This window comes from Aspergillus wentii (genome assembly GCF_001890725.1).
Source record: "Aspergillus wentii DTO 134E9 unplaced genomic scaffold ASPWEscaffold_9, whole genome shotgun sequence".
In the NCBI taxonomy this organism is placed as follows: Eukaryota; Fungi; Ascomycota; class Eurotiomycetes; order Eurotiales; family Aspergillaceae; genus Aspergillus; species Aspergillus wentii.
This window is the reverse complement of record NW_024467840.1, coordinates 487,481-508,369: the sequence shown is the minus strand read 5'-3', so window position 1 is coordinate 508,369 and position 20,889 is coordinate 487,481. Positions and strand designations below refer to the sequence as shown.

Genomic DNA, 20,889 nt, shown 5'->3' with positions numbered 1-20,889 from the left:
AGTGGCTCCATCTTGCAGACCGTAGCACATCCAACGCTAGATGAGTTGGCTGATGATTGCAGAAAGCTTGGTGCTTAACTACTACATGCATCGCGCGATTCCATCCAAAGTATAGTGTAGAGATATTGAATCTACTGGCATTGTTCTCAGATTCGTCAATGGCAAGCTGCACTTTGAATCCTACAGCGACATACATTCGCATCGCTTTGGGTATAAATCCCCACAAAAATCAACAATGCCATATCAGCAAAATAATAGGCCAGATAGCGGGGTATAATTCTATCGCACAGTCGAAAATAGAAAATAAAAAATAAGAATTCGGGAGGGTGGATGTCGCAGTGGATGAAGTCACCAAGGGCACATATAGGGAAATTCTGCCGGACGATATTATGGAGACAATTCCTGTTTCCCCTCTTTCACATGTTTCGAGGAGAATCGAGACCGTTTCAACTTGTTTATTCTTACCCCTGAGGGCTATATTTACCCTATACCAAAATAGATATTATGTGTTGGCTTACCTGTTGGCTGATGTGGGTTTCATTTCTTTCTTTATCAACAAAGAATGCCTTTTATAGTATCTCGCATTGTAATGTTGAAACTCAGCTCAACATTGTGGCATGATTATTATACGAAATACATACAGAGATATACAATACTGTACATCCAATCCTGGATGGTACATCTCGATCGCATACACAGCCATCCCGTCCCTCCAGGGTAATACAGAGGGTGACTACTAACGACTTAGTTGCATATCACCAGCAACCAACGCACCAATCATGGATAATATCCACAATGAGTCACGGCCAGTAGCAGGGAAATTCCAAGAATTAGACCTTTACTGGTGTTTATTATGATATGCAATGTGCAGGTTTAATGCATTTATTATGCTGTGTTACGTTCGGGTGGTTGGTTGCATTGTAGAAGATTTTATTTGTTGGACTCTTTTTTTTCTTTGGTATGTATGTAACTCAAGTATTTCTACTTGAGTATTGTATTTTGGTGATATTTGCATAGTATAATAGATAAAACAGTAGGTAATAGAAACAAAGAATACAAATAAGTCACACAGTGGTAAATACAAAAGCTTGCATGGATGCGATGCATATAAAACAGAAGTCAGGTGCTTTTTTTGTCTGTTTTCTTGTTTTCGTTCGTCTTTTCAGATCGAATGCGTAATCGTAATAGTAATCATCATCAGATCATAATCATAACAAGATCGTTGCCTAATGACAAATGAAAATACCAGTTTTGTTGGAGTTGGTGGCTCAGCAGGGGTTCCCCCCCCCTTCGCGATGTAATTCATGTCCACCAATGTACAGTGTATTGAGGACGTAGAACCATGCGGGCCCTGTCTGCACGACTGCGTTTGTTGAAGGTCTTGCTTCTTCACGCGGTCGGCGAGATGGGAGGGGGGGAGACCATTCATTCACGTCCAGCGTGGTTGTATGACTGCGATAAGGGCAGAAAAGCGTATGGAAGTGACGTATGAGTGGAAGTCAAGTCGAGGTCAAGTTGAGTAATGAGTAATAGTCAAGGGACGATTCGCAATCAACGGTGGTAGCCGTTTGGTCGGTAGACACGGGAAGATTCATACGAGCGCTCGATACGGTCGACAGCGTCGGAGTCATAGAGGGAGCCTCGGCTGGGAGAGCCACGAGGAGATGGGTAGACGATGACATGGCGACGCTGCTTGGTGGCTCTGGGCTCTCGCTCGATGATTTCCTTGGACGGGACAGGCTGCTGGGGAGCGACTGGTCGACGAGGAGCGATGGGGTAAGTCTGGTCGTAGCTGATGACTGGGGGGTGGTTGTTTTCCTTGCGGTGGATGCGCAGACCGTCCTCGATGGCGAGGAGGAGAGAACGGACGGCCTCGCAGTCTCGAGGGATCTTGACAAGGGTTGGCTGGTTGAGTTCCTGGTCGACGACCGAGTGGGCCTTGCCGTTCTTGCTGTAGAGGTACTCGGCGACGTCGATGGCATACTGGTGGCCTCGGTCACAGAGAGTGCGACCCTGGAGATGAGCCTCGAGAGGGTCAGCGCACTTGATGCAGTGACTGGCGTGACGCTCAAAGGCAGTCATGACATAGTCCTCGTCGGCGTGAAGCTCGCGCACCACGACGACGGGATCGACAATCTCAATGGGGGCAGGCATTGTGTTTGAACGACGAGGTCGACGGGTCTTGCGAGACGGGGTTTTTGTAGTCTCCCTTCTAGACAATGAGAGGGAGAAGGGGTCGAAGTGAAACGAAGAAGAGCGTATCGGAGACACGGTGACGATGGGGGAGATAATTGGGGGAAAGTGTTTCAGTTGAAGTATTGAAGTGAGTATTGAAGCAGAAGAAGTCGCAATAGTCGAAGAGTTATAATAGTAGAGTGTATCAGAGCAGAGTGTGTTGAGATGAGATGAGATTCACTCAGATGGACGGGGAGACAGAATATATAGGCATGGCAGCCTGGATGATGAAATACAGAAAGAAACACAATGTTTGGTGCCTGCAGATGACTCGATCCTCAGGCTGCTGTGGCTTGCAGGCTGTGTTCGCAGCGGTCAAAGGGCATTTTTGGCGACATCTTCTGCCACCAGTGGACGGCTGCACTTATTCTCATTGGCCAGACAGTGCAACAGACGGTCAAAAGGCCTGTATTATTTCGCTTCTTGCTTTCCCTCCATGACGAGAATCTCCCGTTTTCCCCCCCTCAGGTGGAGTTGCAAAGGATGCGCTATCCTTTAGCATCCCGAATCCCTGCGGCTTTTCTTGTTTGGGTGTCGGGGAGCCAGTCCAGACTACGAGTCAGCCTTGTTGGCCGTGAGAATATGGTATTTTGATGGTATTTTACTGATTCTGGTCTTTGTGAGTCCACAGGAATGTGTCATTTCTCTTGACAGTCACCGTCTGTGGCTTGACTGCTCGTGTTCCTCCGCTTTTCCTCCGTCGCGCTATCTGACGGTCGACTGCCACACTAAACGAACACCGTAGCCATTAGGGATTACGATAAACGCTCTCAGTCATCTCATCATCATCATCATCCTTACCATATCATCTTATCGATCGGCACATCTGATCGTTGGCTACGATTTATTCTTCTGCTACACTGACTTTCGATGCATTCTTTCCATCCATCTCTCATTTGCGCTGCAGCCGCTGTGCTATCGCGGCGATACCTGATACACTCGGTTCCAGTCTGCTGGTAACCTATTTCTGTCCATCTCGTATCTATTCTCGTTCAGAACTGTTTGTTTCTGTCCTAAGAATACGGATCCCAAAATACAGGGTAGATTGGATTACCCCTGTCATCATCACATCACAATCACGTTCAAGTCCAACACGAGCCTCAGGGTGCTGAGCCTCACTCAGAATCAGCAAATAATACTCCGCCACAGCCACAGATATCACTTTTGCATCCGAATCATTCGCTGATGACGCCACAGTCTGTCCAGATGCTCATCATTTACAGGCTGCAGCCTAGATGTGAGGGATCGGACCGCGATCTAGTCTCTCTGCCTGTTATCTTGTCATGCGCTAATAGGTAGACTCGTATCTTTTGTTATTTCAAGCTCGGTTACGGAGTATATTTTATAATATTGGCGCGCGATAACGTTTCCGTCCTATTCATATCAGGTCGATCGCCGTTCTGTTTTTCGTGATCTGTTTCACCAGTCATTCTCGCTCCATTGCTCTGATCATCCCCACTATCATCTGTTCTGATTTAATCACCGAGAATAGATGCATTATGCGCTGAGTGTTGTCGGGGTTTTTCGAAACGTTGGGAAGAACTGTCACTGGTTCGTCTATCGCTAGCAAATGGTTATCAGCGCATATTTCATGCAGCATGTTTGATCTCTGTGAACAATGGCCAACGGATCCATCAGAGCAATGCGCCGGGGTATGATGGTCGACCCGTCAATGTGGTTCACCCGTGGGCGTCTATTGCTGTCTACCAATATCAACATGTTGTTGGACGATTGGATATATATCTCCGTGGCCGAGTGTATCAAGTATCGCCATGATGTCGCACCACTTCTGGCAGTCCCAAGCGCCGAAGCAATTGAGAGCAAAACAGAAGCCACAGCCCCATCCAATGCCAGATGCGTTCTGATGGAAACCATACCCCGTACAAGAACATTTCAATGCACCACCAAACTAACAGACAGATGCTACTATAAGTCAAAAGAAAGGTCAACCTTTCAACCAAGAGCAGCCGGGCTAGCTCAATCGGTAGAGCGTGAGACTCTTAATCTCAAGGCTGCGGGTTCGACCCCCGCGTTCGGCTTAACTTTTTGCATTTTTTCCTTCTGCTCTATGGCTTGTGTGTTCACGGCGTGATCCACTGCTCCATCTGGAAGAGTTTTTTGTGGTTCTGTGAATGTGTGATCCACCTGCACGTGACTGAGATCTACAATGTATTGGCCAATCATATGATTTTATGTTTATCGAAGAGATTGACAGATAAATTGAGCTGAGATGGAATAGAGTATCTTTGATATTAATTATCAACCTCTGTATAACCCTGTGTATCTGCTGTGTAAAGTCCCTGCAGACGCTGACGTGAGAAGTTAACCGGAGCCATGATCCATTGATCCTTGATCCGCCACTCCGTCATCAATATTCCCAGCAACATAATAACATCATCATCAATTCAATCATCAACCTACAATCACTTCTCAATCATCAACTTCAAATCACCATTAAGATCATCAACTAATATCAAAATACACCAAAAATGACAACAACCCACCCTCCAACAATGAAAGCCTGGCTATACAGCAGCACAACGGGCGGCCTAGAAACCAACCTCACCATGACCTCATCCGCCCGCACCCCAGGGCCCCTCCAACAAAACCAACTCCTCATCCAAGTGATCTCTGCATCGCTCAACCCCGCTGACTACAAACTGCCCGAGCTAATGGGCATCGCCGCGAAGGCTATCATCGGGTTGCCCGCGTCCCCGGGGATGGACTTTTGCGGACGGGTCGTGACCACCGGGTCCGGCGTTACCGAGTACACACCGGGCGCGGTGGTGTATGGGTCGCTGGCTGGGGCGGTGCAGTTTGGGAGCTTAGGCGAGTACATCGTTGCGAATGTTGATAAGGTCGCGGCGTTGCCGGAGGGCGTGGAGGTCGACCATGCGGCGACGGTGGGAGTAACGGGGCAGACGGCGTATCAGTCGCTGGCTGGGTATGTGGTGCCGGGCGATAAGGTGTTTATTAATGGTGGTTCTGGGGGATGTGGGATCTACGGTATCCAGATCGCAAAGGCGATGGGGTGTTATGTGACGACGACGTGTTCTGGGCGGAATGTCGCGCTGTGCAAGGAGCTGGGCGCGGACGAGGTAATTGATTACACGGCGCAGGATGTTGTTGGTGTGTTGAAGGGTGGGGGGAGGGTGTATAGCCATGTTGTTGATAATGTGGGCGTGCCTGAGAATCTGTATAGGGAGTGTGATTCGTTTTTGATGCCGGGGAAGGTGTTTGTGCAGATTGGGGTTGTTTCGTTGGGGACGGCGGTGGAGAGGTTTGTGAGGCCTGGTTTTCTGGGTGGTGGGAAGAGGAAGTATGATTATGTGGTTTGTAAGAATGAGAGGGAGCATCTGGTGAAGATTGGAGAGTGGATTCGCGAGGGCAAAATCAAGGTGGTGGTGGATAGTGCGTGGGCGTTTGAGGATGCGGTTAAAGGGTATGAGAAGGTGAGGTCGGGGAGGGCGAGGGGAAAGGTTGTTGTCCATGTTACTGAAGCTTGATTATCTTATAATGTGTATGTACATTCATCTTAACGATTATCTATAATTTGTTGGTTCTTTGTTTCTGTCCCAAGAATGTCAACGCGCCAACCGTCATCGCATCCACGCCCGTCTGCAGCGTTGGCTGGATCACTGGCGCAAAGAACGGGGAGTGATTGCCTGGTAGTTGATTCACCGTGTTTGTCTCTACAGCTTCATCCCACGTCTTGCCGTCCATTCCACCATACGTCCACATGACATACGGTGCCCCGACTGCGGTGGCCAGGAGCGAAAAGTCTTCACTGGCAGTCGCAGGTTCCGTCTCGACGAGACGATCTTGAAAGTATGACCCGAATGAAGACCGAAGAGTCTTGACCGTTTGGTCATCATTGATGGTGGCAGGCGATGAAACGACGCATTTGATAGATGGCTTTTCTGTCGCGCCGGATGCTTTGCATTCGGTCTCGATGATGCGCGTGATTGCTTTGATCACGATGTCTCGTATACTCGGATTGTAGGTCCGGATGTTGATTTTCAGATCCAGATAATCCGGGATGATATTCGCCGTATGACCCGCTTGAATGCTGCCGACGGTGACAACCGCCAACTGCCCCGGCGCCACCTCCCGACTCACAATCCCCTGCAACCGAGTAACAATCGACGACCCGATGATAATAGGATCGATGCACGTGTGAGGCGCAGAGCCATGCCCCCCTCGCCCGAAGACACGCACATCAAACGAATCAGCCGCAGTAAGCAACGGCCCAGACCGAATGCTAACAGTTCCTTCTCTCATCCTCAACACATGCTGCGCGAGAACCAGATCCGGTTTCGGGATCTTATTATACAACCCATCATCGATCATCGCCTTCGCACCGTTCAAGTATTCTTCAGACGGCTGGAAAAGACAAATCAACGTCCCCGACCAGTTCTCTCTGACAGAGTACAGCACCTGCGCAGCTGCCATGAGGGAGGTCGTATGGAAATCGTGCCCGCAAGCATGCATCAGCGGCTTCTTCACCCCGTCTTTATCAGTGGTGACCTTCTTACTCGCGTAGGATAGGTTAGTCTTCTCCTCGACGGGTAATGCATCCATATCTGCCCGGAGGAGAATAGTCGGACCGGGTCCATTGTGCAAAACGCCTGCGACGCCGTGGCCTCCGATATGGGCGTGTACTTTGTATCCGAGTTTGGTGAGATGAGATGCTGCCAGTGCTGCTGTTTGTTCTTCTTGGCCGGATAGTTCGGGGGAGCTGTGGAGATGGCGGTAGATGTCTTCGTATTGTTGGAGGTTAGGACGGTGTTTTTCCATGACGGTTTGGAAGAATTCTGTATTCTGTAAGGCTTTGTTGCTTGGGATTGGGATTGAGATAAGTTGATGAGGTCTGGGTGTTTACTCACCTTGTGATGACGACATGATTCTGTCTGGCTCACCTGGCAGCACTTTCAAACAAATTGAATAAACGAAACAAGTCGAAGTAACTGAGAAAATATGACACAGTCCATAACTGACAGAAAAGAGATCCTATAAATACGCCATCTGGCATTAGCTGGGGAATTGGGGAAGAGGAGATAAGGCGGGGGTGGAGAATGGAGATATCGCCATCCGAGCAACTCGGCTAAGTGGTCCAGTCGGTGCAGCGCTCGCTTCGTCGGCAATTAGATTGGTTTAGATTGAGCGTAATGGGCTTATATTTTATTAGCTTCTATATGATGGCTGATATGGATGGATTATTGGTTAATGGGTTATGGTGTTTGCCCGTGTCTAAGTAGGTAAATTGTAGCGTGGGGAAGTGGATGTCTTATGAACTACTCCATTATCTACCATCTATGATCTATACTGTTGACACTTCATACGCATGTATCCTTATATCAGACATATCAGATATAAAAATGATATAAATCGAGTCAACAAAGAGCAGGAGAGATCCCATTCCAGATGGAAATACTAACAAAGAAAATGACAGACGAGGATAACCGTTGGATCCCTGCGAGTCAAACAATCAGATACGAGAGATTCTTGGTATTGTCGTTTGATTTAGGATTGTTCTACGTCTACATCCATCCAAGTGAATGGATAAATGTCCATGGATGCAATGCCAGTTTCTTTGACATGAGCAGGGATGCAGTGGAGGCCAGGAATCGACTCCATCCATTGGTATATTCACTTGTAGAATTGACTGGACTGTGTAACATCCAGGGAATAGAGCAGTTCACTTCTTTCATTCACTGAAACTATCACATCCTTTCTCTGTCTTCAGATATAAATTCAACTCTCTTTTTCCTTTCCCCTTCTCTCTTTACCACCCATCTCTCTGTCTACTCTTCTACATCCCATCAGCTAGCTCTACATCCTCAGTCTTCATTCTCAATCTCAATCCAACCCAATCCAATCTTCACCATGAAGTTCCTCAACCTCCTCACCGCCACCTTCTTCGTCTCTCTCGTCAGTGCCGTGGCTATCGAGCAGACTCCCAACCACATCCCCTACGGCCTCTATCCCACCGGCTCTGGTAACGACAACACCCTCAACACTATGAACACTCAGGACAGCTGCGGTCAGATGTGTATGGGCCACAACAGCTGCGGCGGCAAGTGCTCGACCTGCGACATCAACAGAAGCAGATGCGTCTAAGCATAAGGCGATGATCGTGCCAATTGGGTCTCTTGAATGGTGAGTCGACCTGATGTGGAGCTTGCGTGAGGAGATTCTAACCTATGCCATGATAGACTGCATTGAATCGACTTGACTCGCTATTTCGGTCTGAGCATACTGCTCATAATGGTTGGAGGATGGCTATCGTCTTTGCTGGTGAAGATTACGATTGGAATGAATGAATGCGGATGGCTTTTGCCTATATCTGCTTTGGCCGATGGATAGGACAAACGACCTAATAGTTCAATTGAACTTATTCTTCTCAATATTCCTATATCGTAGTCAGTAATTGCATGGTAATAAATATCCTCCCTCGAGTCAATTATCAATCCCTTTAATGTAGTGTTCACGGGCCCCTGCATTGTCACACACATCACCATGGATTAACTCAAATAACGAGTCTCCACGAGTCGTTTGCAGCAAGTGTGACATGTCAGTGAAGTGTTCTGCCATGCATCTGCAGCAAATAAGCTTGTGGTATGTTGCCAAAATGATCGTCCTTTGGCAGTTTTATTTGTTAAATTGCGACCGTCGCTCTCCTCCCCTTCATCTTATCGCTTCATTTCCCTTCGTTTCTCGTTGTTTTGCGCTGTCGATCGCAAAGGGATTAGCGCTGCCCCTGGAGCCGATGACATCATTTAATGGGTCTGCGATCGATTGTCTTTTCTCCTGCCATCGTCCTTCATCTTTTCTTATTTATTTCTGTGGAATCGCTTTATTATAAAGGGTTATTCGTCTATTAGAGGCCAATGCTGCTCAGTCGTCAAATATAACAAACTTGGGCTGATACCGGGATTCTGGCCTCGTCTACGGTTCACTCCTCCTTGGGCTCCAATCGCTGCGCTGTCGACCGTCCACAGCCTCATCTGAACCCGCACATTGTTCATATTCTTCGTTTTTCTCTCAATGCCTTTGTGGCCCTCAATCCCATAATCCAAATCCTCCCACCATGCCATTGAATACGGTCGCGTTGAGCGCTGCCCTCACTCCGACTGTTATCTCGACCTGCTTTTCTCACGTGCGTCAACCCATGTCCCTCCTTACCAAGGATCGGTTAAGGTTCCATCGCAGTATCACTAATTTCCACGGACTAATAGTATCTACATCGAAAATCACTTCATCGAAAACCCTCCGTCCATATCTCCTACGATGAAGCAATTCATATCATGCGAGAGTTCCTCGCCTACGTTTCCAAATACCCCGTCGAGGACCTCCAGGCGTTTTCCAAACAATGGGTTCCCAGTCCGCACTGGGTGAAAACGGAGACGGTCACTGTCCCTGATAAATATCTATCGTCTGCGGCCGCAACTATCAACGATCAACTTGGGCCGAAAGGAGTTGCCCGCGTCGGTGGGAAGGAATGGTGGCAGTGGCGCGGCCCCGCGGAAGATCTCAAGGGAGAATGGATCGAGATGCGGTATCATTATAATGAGAGGAAGAAGGCGCCAGATAGTGATAAGACTAATCAGAACCGCATCATGTTGTATATTCATGGGGGTGCGTACTTCTTTGGGAGTGTCGATACGCATCGGTATCAGATGCAGCGTCATGCGAGAAAGCTCAAAGCACGAGTATTTGCACGGTATGTCTACTGGTTATGGTTTATTGGATTACGCTAACTTGGTGCAGTGAGTTTAATCGGAGCTACCTTGATGAAAAGTACTAAACCTATGCAGCGGAATATCGCCTGTCACCACAGTTCCCGTTCCCTTGCAGCCTGCAAGACTGTCTCGCTGCCTATCTCTTCCTCTTGAGCGCACACAACTCCAAAGAAATCATCTTGGCAGGAGATTCTGCGGGTGCTGGCTTGGTACTCTCGTAAGTTTAACGCTGTTCTGTACGGCCTGGCGCTAATTAATGCAGTATACTCGTCACCATTCGAGACCAAGGACTTCCTGTGCCCGCTGGAGGGATACTAATCTCTCCCTGGGTTGATTTGACGCATTCCTTCCCCAGTATCATGGGGGAAAATTCCGGAGACTATATTCCCCAGCATGGATTCAGACATAAGCCGTCCCAAGCATGGCCACCTCCAAACTCAGAAGAAATCCTAGCCATCAAAAAGGAAACTCTCGGGAAGAAGGCTACACAAACCGATCTAGGGAAAGCAACACCACATGGTACTCAGGCTCAAGATACTGCAGTTAAAGGATATAATACCCAGCAGGATGTACCCTCGACAGGGCCTGTTTACCCGGGTCAGCAAAATGGCTCGGATTTCACAGATGAGGCCTTGCTTCAAAATATCTCGGTTCCGATTGATGGCAAGGATTTTGAGATTAAAGATCAAATCAACATGTACACAACCAACCAGCTTCTATCCCACCCGCTCGTTTCGCCTGTCCTGCAGCCCTCTCTTGGTGGCTTGCCTCCTCTTCTGGTCCAATCTGGTGGCGGCGAAATTCTTCGAGACGAACAGTTTTACCTCGCTCATAAAGCCGCAAACCCGAAGGCTTATCAACCCAGTGCTGTCTATCTCGATGAGTACGACCCCAATCGGGAAGCACTAAACAAATATCCGCCCACTTACGTCCAGCTTCAAGTTTGGGATGACCTTTGCCATGTCGCACCATCACTGAGCTTTTCTCGACCAGCCAAGTATATGTACCGCGCCATTGCACAATTTGGGGCATGGGCGCTCGCTCATGCGCAAGACTCCGAGATTGATATTCCAGACACCGATATGTCGCCTATCTCGTCAAGCGAATCGGATAGCTCCGATACGCCTCCTGGTAAAACGCAGCCAAAGAGGACAGACACCGCGATTACAATTGTTGGGAAGGCCGGTGACCCTCTACCCCCGTTCGAAGACCACATGATGCGTCAGAGAGTCGACAAACGCGGTAATATCTATCCGCTCAAGTCACCCTCTTCTTATCCTGTGTTGCAGCTTCCAAAAGAACGTGTCGGTGCTATAAACCCCGAACTTGTGAAAAAGTGGCTGGCGGCGAAGACCGAGTGGGATGTGAAATTCAGCAAAGAGAAACTCCGCACGCAACAGCAACGGATCAAGGAATTAGCCCACGGGTTCCAGGAGTTCAACGGGGGATCACCTCCGCCTAGTTCGTTGGCAGCAAGGCGATCCGCTCCTGGGGTCCTTCCAGCCCGCCATGCCAGGAAGAGTTACCCCATGATGATTTGGAGTGGATGGGGTAGCAAGCACGACAGGAGGGCGCTTGAAAGAGAGCGTCTTGCTGAGAAGGAGGGTCGCTCAAGGAGAACAAGTGTCGATGCTGGGCGAGCTGGAGCCTCTATTGACGAGCAGGAAGGCAATAAGCGTGCCCACTCCCTCCCAGAGAAGACGTCTGGAGATGCAGTTCCAGATGATGACCAATCCAGGTCGGGCAGCCGAAGGAAAGTGCTCATTGATGTAGCCAAGGCTAATCAAGGCATCGATGGAAACCAGAGTTCAACTGGTGGCCTTACCAATGGCGAGGCGTCTAAGCAGCCTATTTCTAAATTGTCGACTGATCAACCTTTGAGCCCAATGCTCGTCTTACCTGACTACGATAACAAGCAATCTTTTGAAGAGAATGCCAGTACAAGGGCTCTTTTCCACGCCTCGGGAACAATCCCTATGACCTCCTCGACTTCCCTTCCACGAAGCAGATACCATGCCCCATCCCGTACGGGATCATGGACTGGCATAACGACGGATGCTGGAGAAGATGCCGCCAGTACCGTTGGTGGAGATGAAAAGTCTCTTGCTGTTACTAACACCGGTATTGATGCTGCCAGCACCCGGGCAGTACTTGGTGCATCTGGTGTTGTTGGTTTGATGGGAGACGGGGAAAATTCTCGTGTATCTCATGATACTTCCTCTGTTAACCGTCTGAATGATACCGACGCCCAGTCTTCTGTTGGAGACGGAATAACCAATGGAGTGGATCACGGCAAGGAATCTCCACGTCCAACCATGCCGGATCGTGACTTTTTCAAGACCGCCGAGGAGTACCATTGATTTTGATGATCACGATTGTGACTGTCAAATGACATCCTACGCTTGACGCAGAAGTGACTTGACTTTATTCCAACTATTACAGCATGACTGCTTCTGATTTCTTTTGTCGGCAGCTGCTTTGTTTGGACTAACCCAGTGACCTTTGCAGAGCATGCTTTCTTTCATTCCATACATTTCTTATTTTCTTTTATCTTATTTCATAAATACCCCCCACATTTATGTGAATACCCATTATATACAAACCATCTACAATGACATATACAGCTTTCTCTTTCTTCGCTTTCACCCTTTGTCTTCATCTGGACTCTGTATCATTCTTCTGATCCGCTTCTCAACAAATTGGGCTTGTGGTTTAGTGGTATAATACTCCCTTAGCATGGGAGTGGTCCGGGGTTCGATTCCCCGCGAGTCCATTTTTTTGCGTTTTTGGTTTTCGTCCCGTTGATCATGATCGTTTTCTTCTCTTTTTCTTTTTTGAAATTTCTGTGATTTTTTTGTGTGTCGCGTTTAAGCATTTGATTTATGTGGGCTGGAAGTAGACGAGGCCAGCTCGATCACGACTAATGAATTATGATATTACGAAGAGGAGAGTTTGGGATATATCTGATGCTTATTTAGGGTTATTCGATAAGCTTTACTGATCCTTGTCTTGATCTACAAACTCCATAACTACCATATGTCCATATCTACGGTTCCTTGGGGTTGGATTTTATAGATTTCTCTTGGTATTATACTATAGAAACGGGTTTTACTGCTGCTTTGGGAGAAGCGCTGCTATTATTCAGCCACGTATTATGCAGTTATGCAGAGTATGAATCGACTGTTTGATTACTTGTTGTGCAAATAATTTAGGAGACTACCAGCCACACTAAGTATTCGCGTTCTAGGTACGCCGTTGTACGTAGCAAGAACCACTTAGCCACAGGGAATAGGTGTATAGTAGAAATCGACACCGCATAGCTAAGCCAAGAGAAAGCTGTGAAATGATTTCCCAGTCGGTATTGCCATGGACCAACCAGCCTTGCAAGCGTAACACCTACACCGTAGAGCAACGGGGGTTCATGCTGTAGGAACAGGGGTATTTATGCAGGCCATGAGAGCTGAAATGAAGGATTCAAGCTGAAGTCTACTTGGTGTGGCAAACCCAGTTGCTGTGCTGTTGGATGTAAGGAATTAATTAGGTTTTATATATACAAGTTATTTGTTATACTTTATCTATTCTAACTGTAAAATGTCATTCTCTGGCAGTTTGTATTGCGGAGATTATCATATTGTCGAGCTTGATACAGACCCAGATATCATATGTTTCTTTCCTGATGAGGGCTCCATGATGCCAAAATAGACTAACCACATCGCAGGCTGGGATAGGAGTGTCTATTCCACTAATGTCTTTATGCTTCATTCTCATTCTAATAGGTCTTTCTTGCTTTCCTGCTTTCAGCATGGCTCACTCTCCTTTTCGTCGCCTTGCCCTATCTCTTCATCGAAGCTTTCCCAGACAAGATCATGAACCGACTCGACCTGATGATCGTCCATCATTCCCGGAAACTCAAGAAATTCATCCGTTTCCCATATCCCACAAACCAGGCCAGGTTTCTTTCGACATCATCCAGCAGATTGTCCTGGCACTCAGTGATAATCACCGCGGATATCCTGTACTACCATGACATGCTTCTGGCTCAGTACGGTCTTTCAACGCAGTGTGTCTGGACCAATATTTCCTGGGATCATTATCCATCCAAATTAGCCTTCTGGCCTATCTTCTCCGTGGTCTTTGAAGTCTGGAGTCTCGTTTCTATTATCCGATGTCTGTGGCCGGACGCTTTCGACTCGTGCGCTCAACTCTTGACCTCGATCACGACCAAGCTCGCAACCCGGTTGAGCTTCCTATCGCTTAGAGATTGGTACTCCTAGTCAGCAGACAAAATGTCTCAAGTGAAATTACAAACCCTCCGCTTCACTTTATGGTGGTGCGTGGAGAAGCTAGCCTTCATCCCATTTCTGCTCTATATTACACTCCGCGAGATCGTGTCCTCGGACGAGTTGAATATATGGCTCAACTTTGCCGTACTCAGTAGCGTCACGAAAGAAATAGTTGATTTGAGAGAGTTTACGGTAGAATACTTGGGGGGTTGGGCAGATTCTGCCAACGTTGCTGCTGGCTCTGCTGTTGTTTCAAGTGCTTGAGATGCTTCGTGGTGTGTTTCATCCATCCTTGCGATTGAGAATAATTTAACTTACTTCGTCCAAAACAGATGCACAGAGACAAGAGAAGTCAACAGTACCCAGTCAAAATAGCGATACCGATATCCATTCCCAAGAATCCTCTACCATCAACACCCCCCGCAACGAGTCGATACCGAAATGGCTCGATCATCGATCCTCGCACAGCCCCCATCAACAAGCGACTCAGATTCTGATTCTGATTCGGGCTCGAGATCTGGAAAATCCTTATCGGAAGAGGATGGTTATGATGCACTGGAGGAACAACTGTATAGCTCGGTGCTTTCCCGTGTTTGGGTGGGGGTTTTGCTCCTGGGGGCTTATTCGGAACGTTATGGGGGGCTATTCAGAAGAGTATTGTTATTTGATTCCTGATTTTTTATTTTCTTTTTGTTTTGGTGTTTGGAGGGAGGATGGTTATATATATTGCTGTTGATATCTTGCATACACTTATTGTACAAAACATCTATACTCTTAATTGATGGTCATGGAATCGGGACTTGCTCTTTAATATGTGAGTATAGTTCACTCTAGTCTATATAAAGCTACATATCATTTACCGGCAAATTCATTCCCAGCTAGCATTGATCATATTCACTACTCTATGTCTGCATTTGGTGGAATGACTGAGATTTGCTTTATGTAACACAAAATTATCTCGCCTATCAAGCAATTGGGCTTGTGGTTTAGTGGTATAATACTCCCTTAGCATGGGAGTGGTCCGGGGTTCGATTCCCCGCGAGTCCATTTTTTTGTGTTTTTGTTTTTTTGTCTGGTGGAGAATGTTGCCGAGAGGATGTCGATTGTCGTCTTTTTCTGTTTTTAACAAGTGGAGAATTCAATTGATTCACTGTTTGCTCCCAGACAGATAGTATACATTTGGCATTGAGATGGGTATATATATGGTACATCGATCGGACATTGATCAAGTAGAAAGAAAGTGAATCGATATCTTAGCGCCATTCTATGCCCACCTTCCGAGCGACCTTTTCTGCGACGCCGAGGAAAGCATCGCGTCTAGCGCTGCGGTCGTCGCTTTCCTCCGACACAACAGTCGGCATGCCTCGGTCTGCATCTTCGCAGACTCTAGCGTCGAGGGGGATATCCCCGAGGAATTCAACGCCTAGTCGTTTACACTCGGCAACGACTCCCCAGTCCTCTGATGTATGCTGGTGATGTTCACCGTGCGAGAAGATCCGCGTTTGGTGACCGCACTGTGGACAGGCGAAGAAGGCCATGTTCCGTACCATGCCTAGTACCGGTACGTCCATGCGTTGAAACATGCCGAAGCCGCGAACTGCGTCTCGGAGAGCAATGTCCTGTGGTGTGGTTACGATCACAGCACCGTCCACAACAACCTCTTGGTTAATAGTGAGCTGCACGTCGCCGGTGCCTGGGGGAAGGTCAAGGAAGAGGACGTCGAGAGGCCCCCATGAAACCGAGTGGAGGAGTTGATGCATGGCCTTAGTGACCATCAGACCACGCCATGAGATTGGTGTTGTGTCCATAGGAATGTTGGATGAAGGTTGGGAAGGGTCGGCTACTGGTTGAGGGAGCAGGTAGCCCATGGACATAGATTTGAGACCATAATTGGTCATAGGGACAAGGCAGTTCTCTACAGCATCGGGTCAGTGATTATCTTATCATCTGAGATCGGAAATCTTACTATCATCGAGTCGGGGCTCGCCGGAGAGATTGAGAAGAGTTGGAATTGATGGCCCAAAGATATCGGTATCCAGGATTCCGGTCTTAATTCCACGACGGGCAAATGATAGAGCAAGGTTTACTGGATGAAGGTTAAGCGCAAAACACCAGCATGCTGCGTAAGACTACCCACCTGCAAGTGTAGATTTCCCCACACCACCCTTGGCAGAAGAAACTGCAATGACCTTTTTCACATCACGAATCTTGCGCTTCTCTGGCACTCCGCGACGGCTCTTGAATGAAGGCGGGGTGCCGGAGCGAGGAAGGCCCTAAAAAAGCCAATTCTTAGCAAAACCATCCGGAAGAAGCGATGGACAGAGACAAACCAGGGGATTTTCATGGTGAAGTGTCCTGAACGTTGAAAAGAACCTCTGCCGGATCATGGTGAGTTGATGTTGGCCAGAATGACGAACGACGAGGAAATAAAATGACCGAACGCTGTTGATTCTGCCGGTGATAAACCTCACCGCCTGCCACAACTTGCCCATGTGGGAGTGTTTCTCCGGTTCCGCATCCCGACTTTTCTGCCAAAAGATCGTCGCAAAAAAATATTGCCATCTTCAAACGCCTGAGATCTCCCACGTCAACGCCTCACAGGCCGGAAAAAAGAGGAAGATGGCACCCAAATCTCTGGCAGAGCAGATTGCTGAGCTCGACGACCCTACTCCCAAAGGTTTGTGCATTCCAATTGAACGAAACGCATTGTGTTAACTTTTTTTTCTTGATCAGATTTCGACCCCGAAGATTTGGAACGCGGACAGGGAAGTGACGACGACGACGCTTCGGAAGCGGATGCGAATGCTGGAAGGGAGCACTACCAAGCTGTAGGGTGAGTTTTATTTCCTTTTTCTAGGAAAGTAGTCTTATCCAATACTAACCTACAACAGCAAAGGAAAGCTTAGGAAACAAGATCCGATCAACCTTGGAAAGCAGTACGCAGGATCGCGTGTTAGCAGAGATGCTCTCGAGGCTGACAGCGACGACGACCCATTCAAACCACGCTCCGACGATGAGGATCAGGACGAGGACGATAGTGAGGATGATGAGGAGGGACTCGAATTAGGAAGCGATGAGGAGGACGATGATGAGGACGTCTCTGAGGAGGAAAGCGAGGAAGAAAAACCTAAGAAATCGAAGGTTGTCGCGAAGAAGGGAAAGAAGCAGCAACAGCAGGATGAGTCCGACGACATGGAAAGCGATGCCTCCGACGATATCGAAGGAGAGGACGACTCTGAAGATGACCTCGAGGGTGAAGAAGATGAGGACATGAGCGGCTTGTCTGATGAGGATGATGAGGATGACGACGAGGATGACTCTGAAGATGAAGAATCTGCGAAAGCCAAGCCCAGCAAGAATGCAAAGTCAGACGACCGAGACGAGTTGCGAAGGCTCATGGCCACCGATCAAAAGACAATTGCTGCCACAATCTCCCAGGCTGCTAGGGCTGATGCAGTGAAGGGTAAGGCAGTCAAACAACAACGTTCAACATTTGACGCTCTGCTCAACACCCGTATTAAGCTGCAGAAGGGCTTGACTGCCGTCAACCAGCTTTCTGTCGCAACCAAAGATGAGGAAGATGTCGATGGCGAAGCTATCAAATCAGCGGAATCGGCCGCTCTGGCTCTTTGGTCTACACTCGAGGGCTTGCGTCTCGCTCTGGCGGATGCCCAGTCTACAGACGAATCCAAGAAACGCAAGCGACCATCCCCCGTATCGCCATCCACATCCTCGGCATCTTTGTGGAAGCGCATGACAGACCTCGAGTCTGAGTCTGTCGCTCACCGTCGTGCCGTCCTCGACAAATGGTCTCTCAAGGTCCGCGGTTCCAACGCTACCCTCCCCAACGCTCGCGGAAAACTCCTCGGCTCTGGCTCTAGCAGCCAGCAAACTATCACCGCTGTCCTTGATGCGCAAGTCGCAACCGAGACCAGCGAGCGGGCAGCGAAACGGGCACGCAGCGCATCTTCTGACGGCCAGGAGCCAATCTACGATGACACCGTCTTTTACCAGTCGCTGCTGCGCGAGCTGGTCGAGCAACGCATGTCTTCTTCCGATGCCATCACCAACGGTCTCGACACCATGAATCTCCAACTGCCTTCTCGTCTCTCCGTGCACCCCGTCACCGGCATGCGCAACGACAAGGTCAAGAGAAACATCGACACTCGTGCCTCCAAGGGCCGCAAGATGCGATTCGATGTTCACGAGAAGCTGCAGAACTTCATGGCCCCCGAGGATCGAGGATCATGGACCAGCCGTGCCCGCGAAGAATTTTTTGCGTCGCTGCTGGGCAAGACTGCGAGTGGTATGCTGGGAGAAGGCAACGATGACGATGATGCCAGTGGTGTGGAGAGTGATGATGACCGTGAAGAGGGTGGACTGAGACTTTTCCGGAGCTGAGTATACTGTACATATAAAAACGTTTTACATATAAAAGGGATTGGATTAGATCAAAAGCATTGTTTGATTTGCATTTCATCTTCTTTGACTTCACCAGAAACCCAATAGTTGATAACGATAACCGTTTCGTCATGGCTATCAGCATTATCTGAAACACCAACCATGATAAATCCTTTCGCTAAAACAGCCCCATTCAAAATATCGCAATGCAAAAAAACGAGGCTATGTATATAAAAATAAAGCCCCGAGCCCACCCAAAGCGCCACTAAACTCCCAGTTGAAATGTATGTATGTACAATTTGCGCCCCCAAGTCGCACAGCCATGGCACTAAACGCCCCCTATTTCTCACTTGCAGGTGAATACTTCGGCAACGGCGCACCTTGGCATGGCGTTGCCCATGCGAAATCGCTTGTGCGAGGAAGACCCATCATTTTTTCGTGAACTGCGCGCTCCAACGATGACTGTCTGTCCTTTTCTTCTTGTGGAGATAGGAATCGCGGAAGACCGTTCCAGTCGACGACGACGGCGCCGCTCACATCATTATAGTATGGCAGAGAGGAGGTAGAGGTGTTGAGGTCATCGGATTTTTCCTTGGGAGCAGCCATGTCTGTTTCGACTTGGGACGTTGGGATTTGTTCTTTGTTTGAGGGTGCGAGGTGGGCGAGACTGACTGGTGGGTTGACGTCCTGCCAGAGGAAGGCGTTTTCGTCGGGGTCGATTTCGGAGGTTGGTTGTGAAGATTGAATACATTGCTGTTTTTCGTCGCTGGATAGTTGGTTGTTGTTATCGCATGCGGATAATGGTAGTTTTGTGTCTGCCGGATACGAAGTATCGATGGTTTCGCAAGGAGAGTAGCCGAATAGCCAGGGGAAAAATGAGAATGTCATGTTGGCGGTTGATTTGTCACTTGAGTAAGTGAATGTGAGAGGATATGGTGTTGTGTAGAAAGAGCCAAAGTTGTTGACTATTTTGGCGTTGAGGAATGCAAAGGTATTTGTCGCAGATGCCTGGGTTGTAGGGATGCAGACTGGCAAGCAGCAGACAGAAGAAAGATGAGAAAGAAAAAAAGACGATCGAAGAGGCTGAGATGGTGACGATATAAGTAGTAGGATCAGCAGAGTGAATGCCAAATCGTAGCACAGCACTATAGGTGGATAGCGACGATCAATAAATATGCAAATTGTCAGCCAAGCCAATTTCCAGTCCAAGAACATCCAAGGAAACATGCAATGGAGTCATGGACCCCCAGTTTTCCGGCCCCAAATAAGACAGGCCACATGGTTGCATGTAGTTCTCCAGCTCTCGTGAGCTCTTATTGTAGTACACTTTGATCTTAAAGCAGACTAGCGAGGATGCAATAATAATGCCTCATCATCGCATGATCACCATGGCGTAACGAAATGTAGGCATTCTCGGTGGTTTTGGGCAAAGAATGCGGAGAACCCCGCAAATTGCTGCAGGCATGCAATAGTGAGCTCTTTGTTGGCATGCTCAATCAATTCATGATTCGATGTTTATTTTTGCCAGTATTTTTCTTGGTATACCGAAGAGCTTTTGGACTCTGGAGGCTTGACCCCTAAGAGCTCTTTTCACATGTTGTCTCCACCTCTGGGGAAGGAGCGTCAGGGACCACGGCTCTGTGGGGATACTTCTGGGTAAATTCCATGGCAAAACTATGATGACGGTGGGCAGATAAATAAACATGAATATGTAGCAGCCCTTTGGGATCCATTGAGCTTGGAAGCTGAAGGCTTTGACTTGGAATGAGATCTCGAGATCTTGTTGCCTGCTTCCATAATGAGCATCTGCAATATGATCGAAGATCGCATTCAGGGAGTGACAGTGTTACACCGATTGCTGATGACGCTGTCGGTTGTCCCCGGCCGCGCGGCTGCCCCCACCGAGTCCGTTTTGCGGCTTGCAGTTGGGCTCGAAGAATAAAGATCAAGGAGTAGGAAATAAAGCAGCATATTAGTTAGCTAGTTATTGCGATGGTAAATGCTGTAAGTTTTGCCATTAAGCCAGGGTCATCCCCTAGTGTTTGAATAGCCTTTGTTAGTGATGCTTTATGGCTTCGGGCTTCAAGGCCTCGACTTGAGCCGGACTCCAACCATTTCTTAGATTCTGCTTGTTTTTTCAAAATATAAAAGCAGTGTTGCTTTGACCAAAATATGGACCAGCGATGCATGACTTGGCTGGTGAGTACATATTGACCATCATAGTCAGA

The 20,889-nt window shown here is 48.2% G+C and overlaps 8 protein-coding genes and 3 non-coding genes across 11 annotated transcripts; 7 read left to right on the top strand and 4 right to left on the bottom strand.

The window, feature by feature from the left end:
* Nucleotides 1-1,551: 1,551 nt before the first annotated feature.
* On the bottom strand, nucleotides 1,552-2,154 carry ASPWEDRAFT_121053 (uncharacterized protein; the record flags this gene model as incomplete). Its single annotated transcript, XM_040829043.1, has 1 exon — nucleotides 1,552-2,154. The coding sequence occupies one exon, from the start codon at nucleotides 2,152-2,154 to the stop codon at nucleotides 1,552-1,554; it is 603 nt and encodes a 200-aa protein (XP_040683950.1).
* Nucleotides 2,155-4,201: 2,047 nt separating this feature from the next.
* On the top strand, nucleotides 4,202-4,274 carry ASPWEDRAFT_t208. Its single transcript has one exon. It is a non-coding gene; the product is annotated as a tRNA-Lys (tRNA).
* A 450-nt stretch (nucleotides 4,275-4,724) lies between these two features.
* Nucleotides 4,725-5,741, top strand: ASPWEDRAFT_54906 (NAD(P)-dependent alcohol dehydrogenase; the record flags this gene model as incomplete). The annotated part of the gene is made up of 1 exon (XM_040838123.1): nucleotides 4,725-5,741. The coding sequence occupies one exon, from the start codon at nucleotides 4,725-4,727 to the stop codon at nucleotides 5,739-5,741; it is 1,017 nt and encodes a 338-aa protein (XP_040683949.1).
* A 40-nt stretch (nucleotides 5,742-5,781) lies between these two features.
* On the bottom strand, nucleotides 5,782-7,137 carry ASPWEDRAFT_32466 (putative zinc metallopeptidase; the record flags this gene model as incomplete). Its single annotated transcript, XM_040833669.1, has 2 exons — nucleotides 5,782-7,049; nucleotides 7,122-7,137. 2 exons carry the CDS (start codon nucleotides 7,135-7,137, stop codon nucleotides 5,782-5,784), a joined length of 1,284 nt encoding a protein of 427 aa, XP_040683948.1.
* A 900-nt stretch (nucleotides 7,138-8,037) lies between these two features.
* On the top strand, nucleotides 8,038-8,442 carry ASPWEDRAFT_703948 (uncharacterized protein). The gene has a single exon (XM_040839124.1). It carries the CDS (start codon nucleotides 8,122-8,124, stop codon nucleotides 8,353-8,355), a length of 234 nt encoding a protein of 77 aa, XP_040683947.1. The 5' UTR covers nucleotides 8,038-8,121; the 3' UTR covers nucleotides 8,356-8,442.
* Nucleotides 8,443-9,325: 883 nt separating this feature from the next.
* Nucleotides 9,326-12,337, top strand: ASPWEDRAFT_54904 (lipase/esterase family protein; the record flags this gene model as incomplete). The annotated part of the gene is made up of 4 exons (XM_040838122.1): nucleotides 9,326-9,394; nucleotides 9,474-9,962; nucleotides 10,076-10,194; nucleotides 10,240-12,337. The coding sequence occupies 4 exons, from the start codon at nucleotides 9,326-9,328 to the stop codon at nucleotides 12,335-12,337; spliced, it is 2,775 nt and encodes a 924-aa protein (XP_040683946.1).
* A 341-nt stretch (nucleotides 12,338-12,678) lies between these two features.
* Nucleotides 12,679-12,750, top strand: ASPWEDRAFT_t209. Its single transcript has one exon. It is a non-coding gene; the product is annotated as a tRNA-Ala (tRNA).
* Nucleotides 12,751-15,235: 2,485 nt separating this feature from the next.
* Nucleotides 15,236-15,307, top strand: ASPWEDRAFT_t210. Its single transcript has one exon. It is a non-coding gene; the product is annotated as a tRNA-Ala (tRNA).
* On the bottom strand, nucleotides 15,308-16,875 carry ASPWEDRAFT_45811 (Mrp/NBP35 family ATP-binding protein). Its single transcript, XM_040836625.1, has 4 exons — nucleotides 16,591-16,875; nucleotides 16,398-16,533; nucleotides 16,227-16,346; nucleotides 15,308-16,175 (listed from the first exon to the last, which is right to left on the bottom strand). Exons 1-4 carry the CDS (start codon nucleotides 16,750-16,752, stop codon nucleotides 15,514-15,516), a joined length of 1,080 nt encoding a protein of 359 aa, XP_040683945.1. The 5' UTR covers nucleotides 16,753-16,875; the 3' UTR covers nucleotides 15,308-15,513.
* A 4-nt stretch (nucleotides 16,876-16,879) lies between these two features.
* On the top strand, nucleotides 16,880-18,661 carry ASPWEDRAFT_121454 (AATF family protein; the record flags this gene model as incomplete). Its single annotated transcript, XM_040829079.1, has 3 exons — nucleotides 16,880-16,937; nucleotides 16,994-17,093; nucleotides 17,152-18,661. The coding sequence occupies 3 exons, from the start codon at nucleotides 16,880-16,882 to the stop codon at nucleotides 18,659-18,661; spliced, it is 1,668 nt and encodes a 555-aa protein (XP_040683944.1).
* A 339-nt stretch (nucleotides 18,662-19,000) lies between these two features.
* ASPWEDRAFT_176933 (uncharacterized protein) lies at nucleotides 19,001-19,549 on the bottom strand (the record flags this gene model as incomplete). The annotated part of the gene is made up of 1 exon (XM_040831582.1): nucleotides 19,001-19,549. The coding sequence occupies one exon, from the start codon at nucleotides 19,547-19,549 to the stop codon at nucleotides 19,001-19,003; it is 549 nt and encodes a 182-aa protein (XP_040683943.1).
* Between the last annotated feature and the right edge of the window lie 1,340 nt (nucleotides 19,550-20,889).

Coding starts and splice junctions, on each gene's coding strand:
- ASPWEDRAFT_45811 (XM_040836625.1), bottom strand. CDS start 16,752: ATGGGCAAGTTGTGGCAGGCGGTGAGGTTTATCACCGGCAGAATCAAC. Junction 16,347..16,397: donor GGGGAAATCTACACTTGCAG/GTGGGTAGTCTT, acceptor ACCTTCATCCAG/TAAACCTTGCTCTATCATTT. Junction 16,176..16,226: donor CGAGCCCCGACTCGATGATA/GTAAGATTTCCG, acceptor CCGATGCTGTAG/AGAACTGCCTTGTCCCTATG.
- ASPWEDRAFT_703948 (XM_040839124.1), top strand. CDS start 8,122: ATGAAGTTCCTCAACCTCCTCACCGCCACCTTCTTCGTCTCTCTCGTC.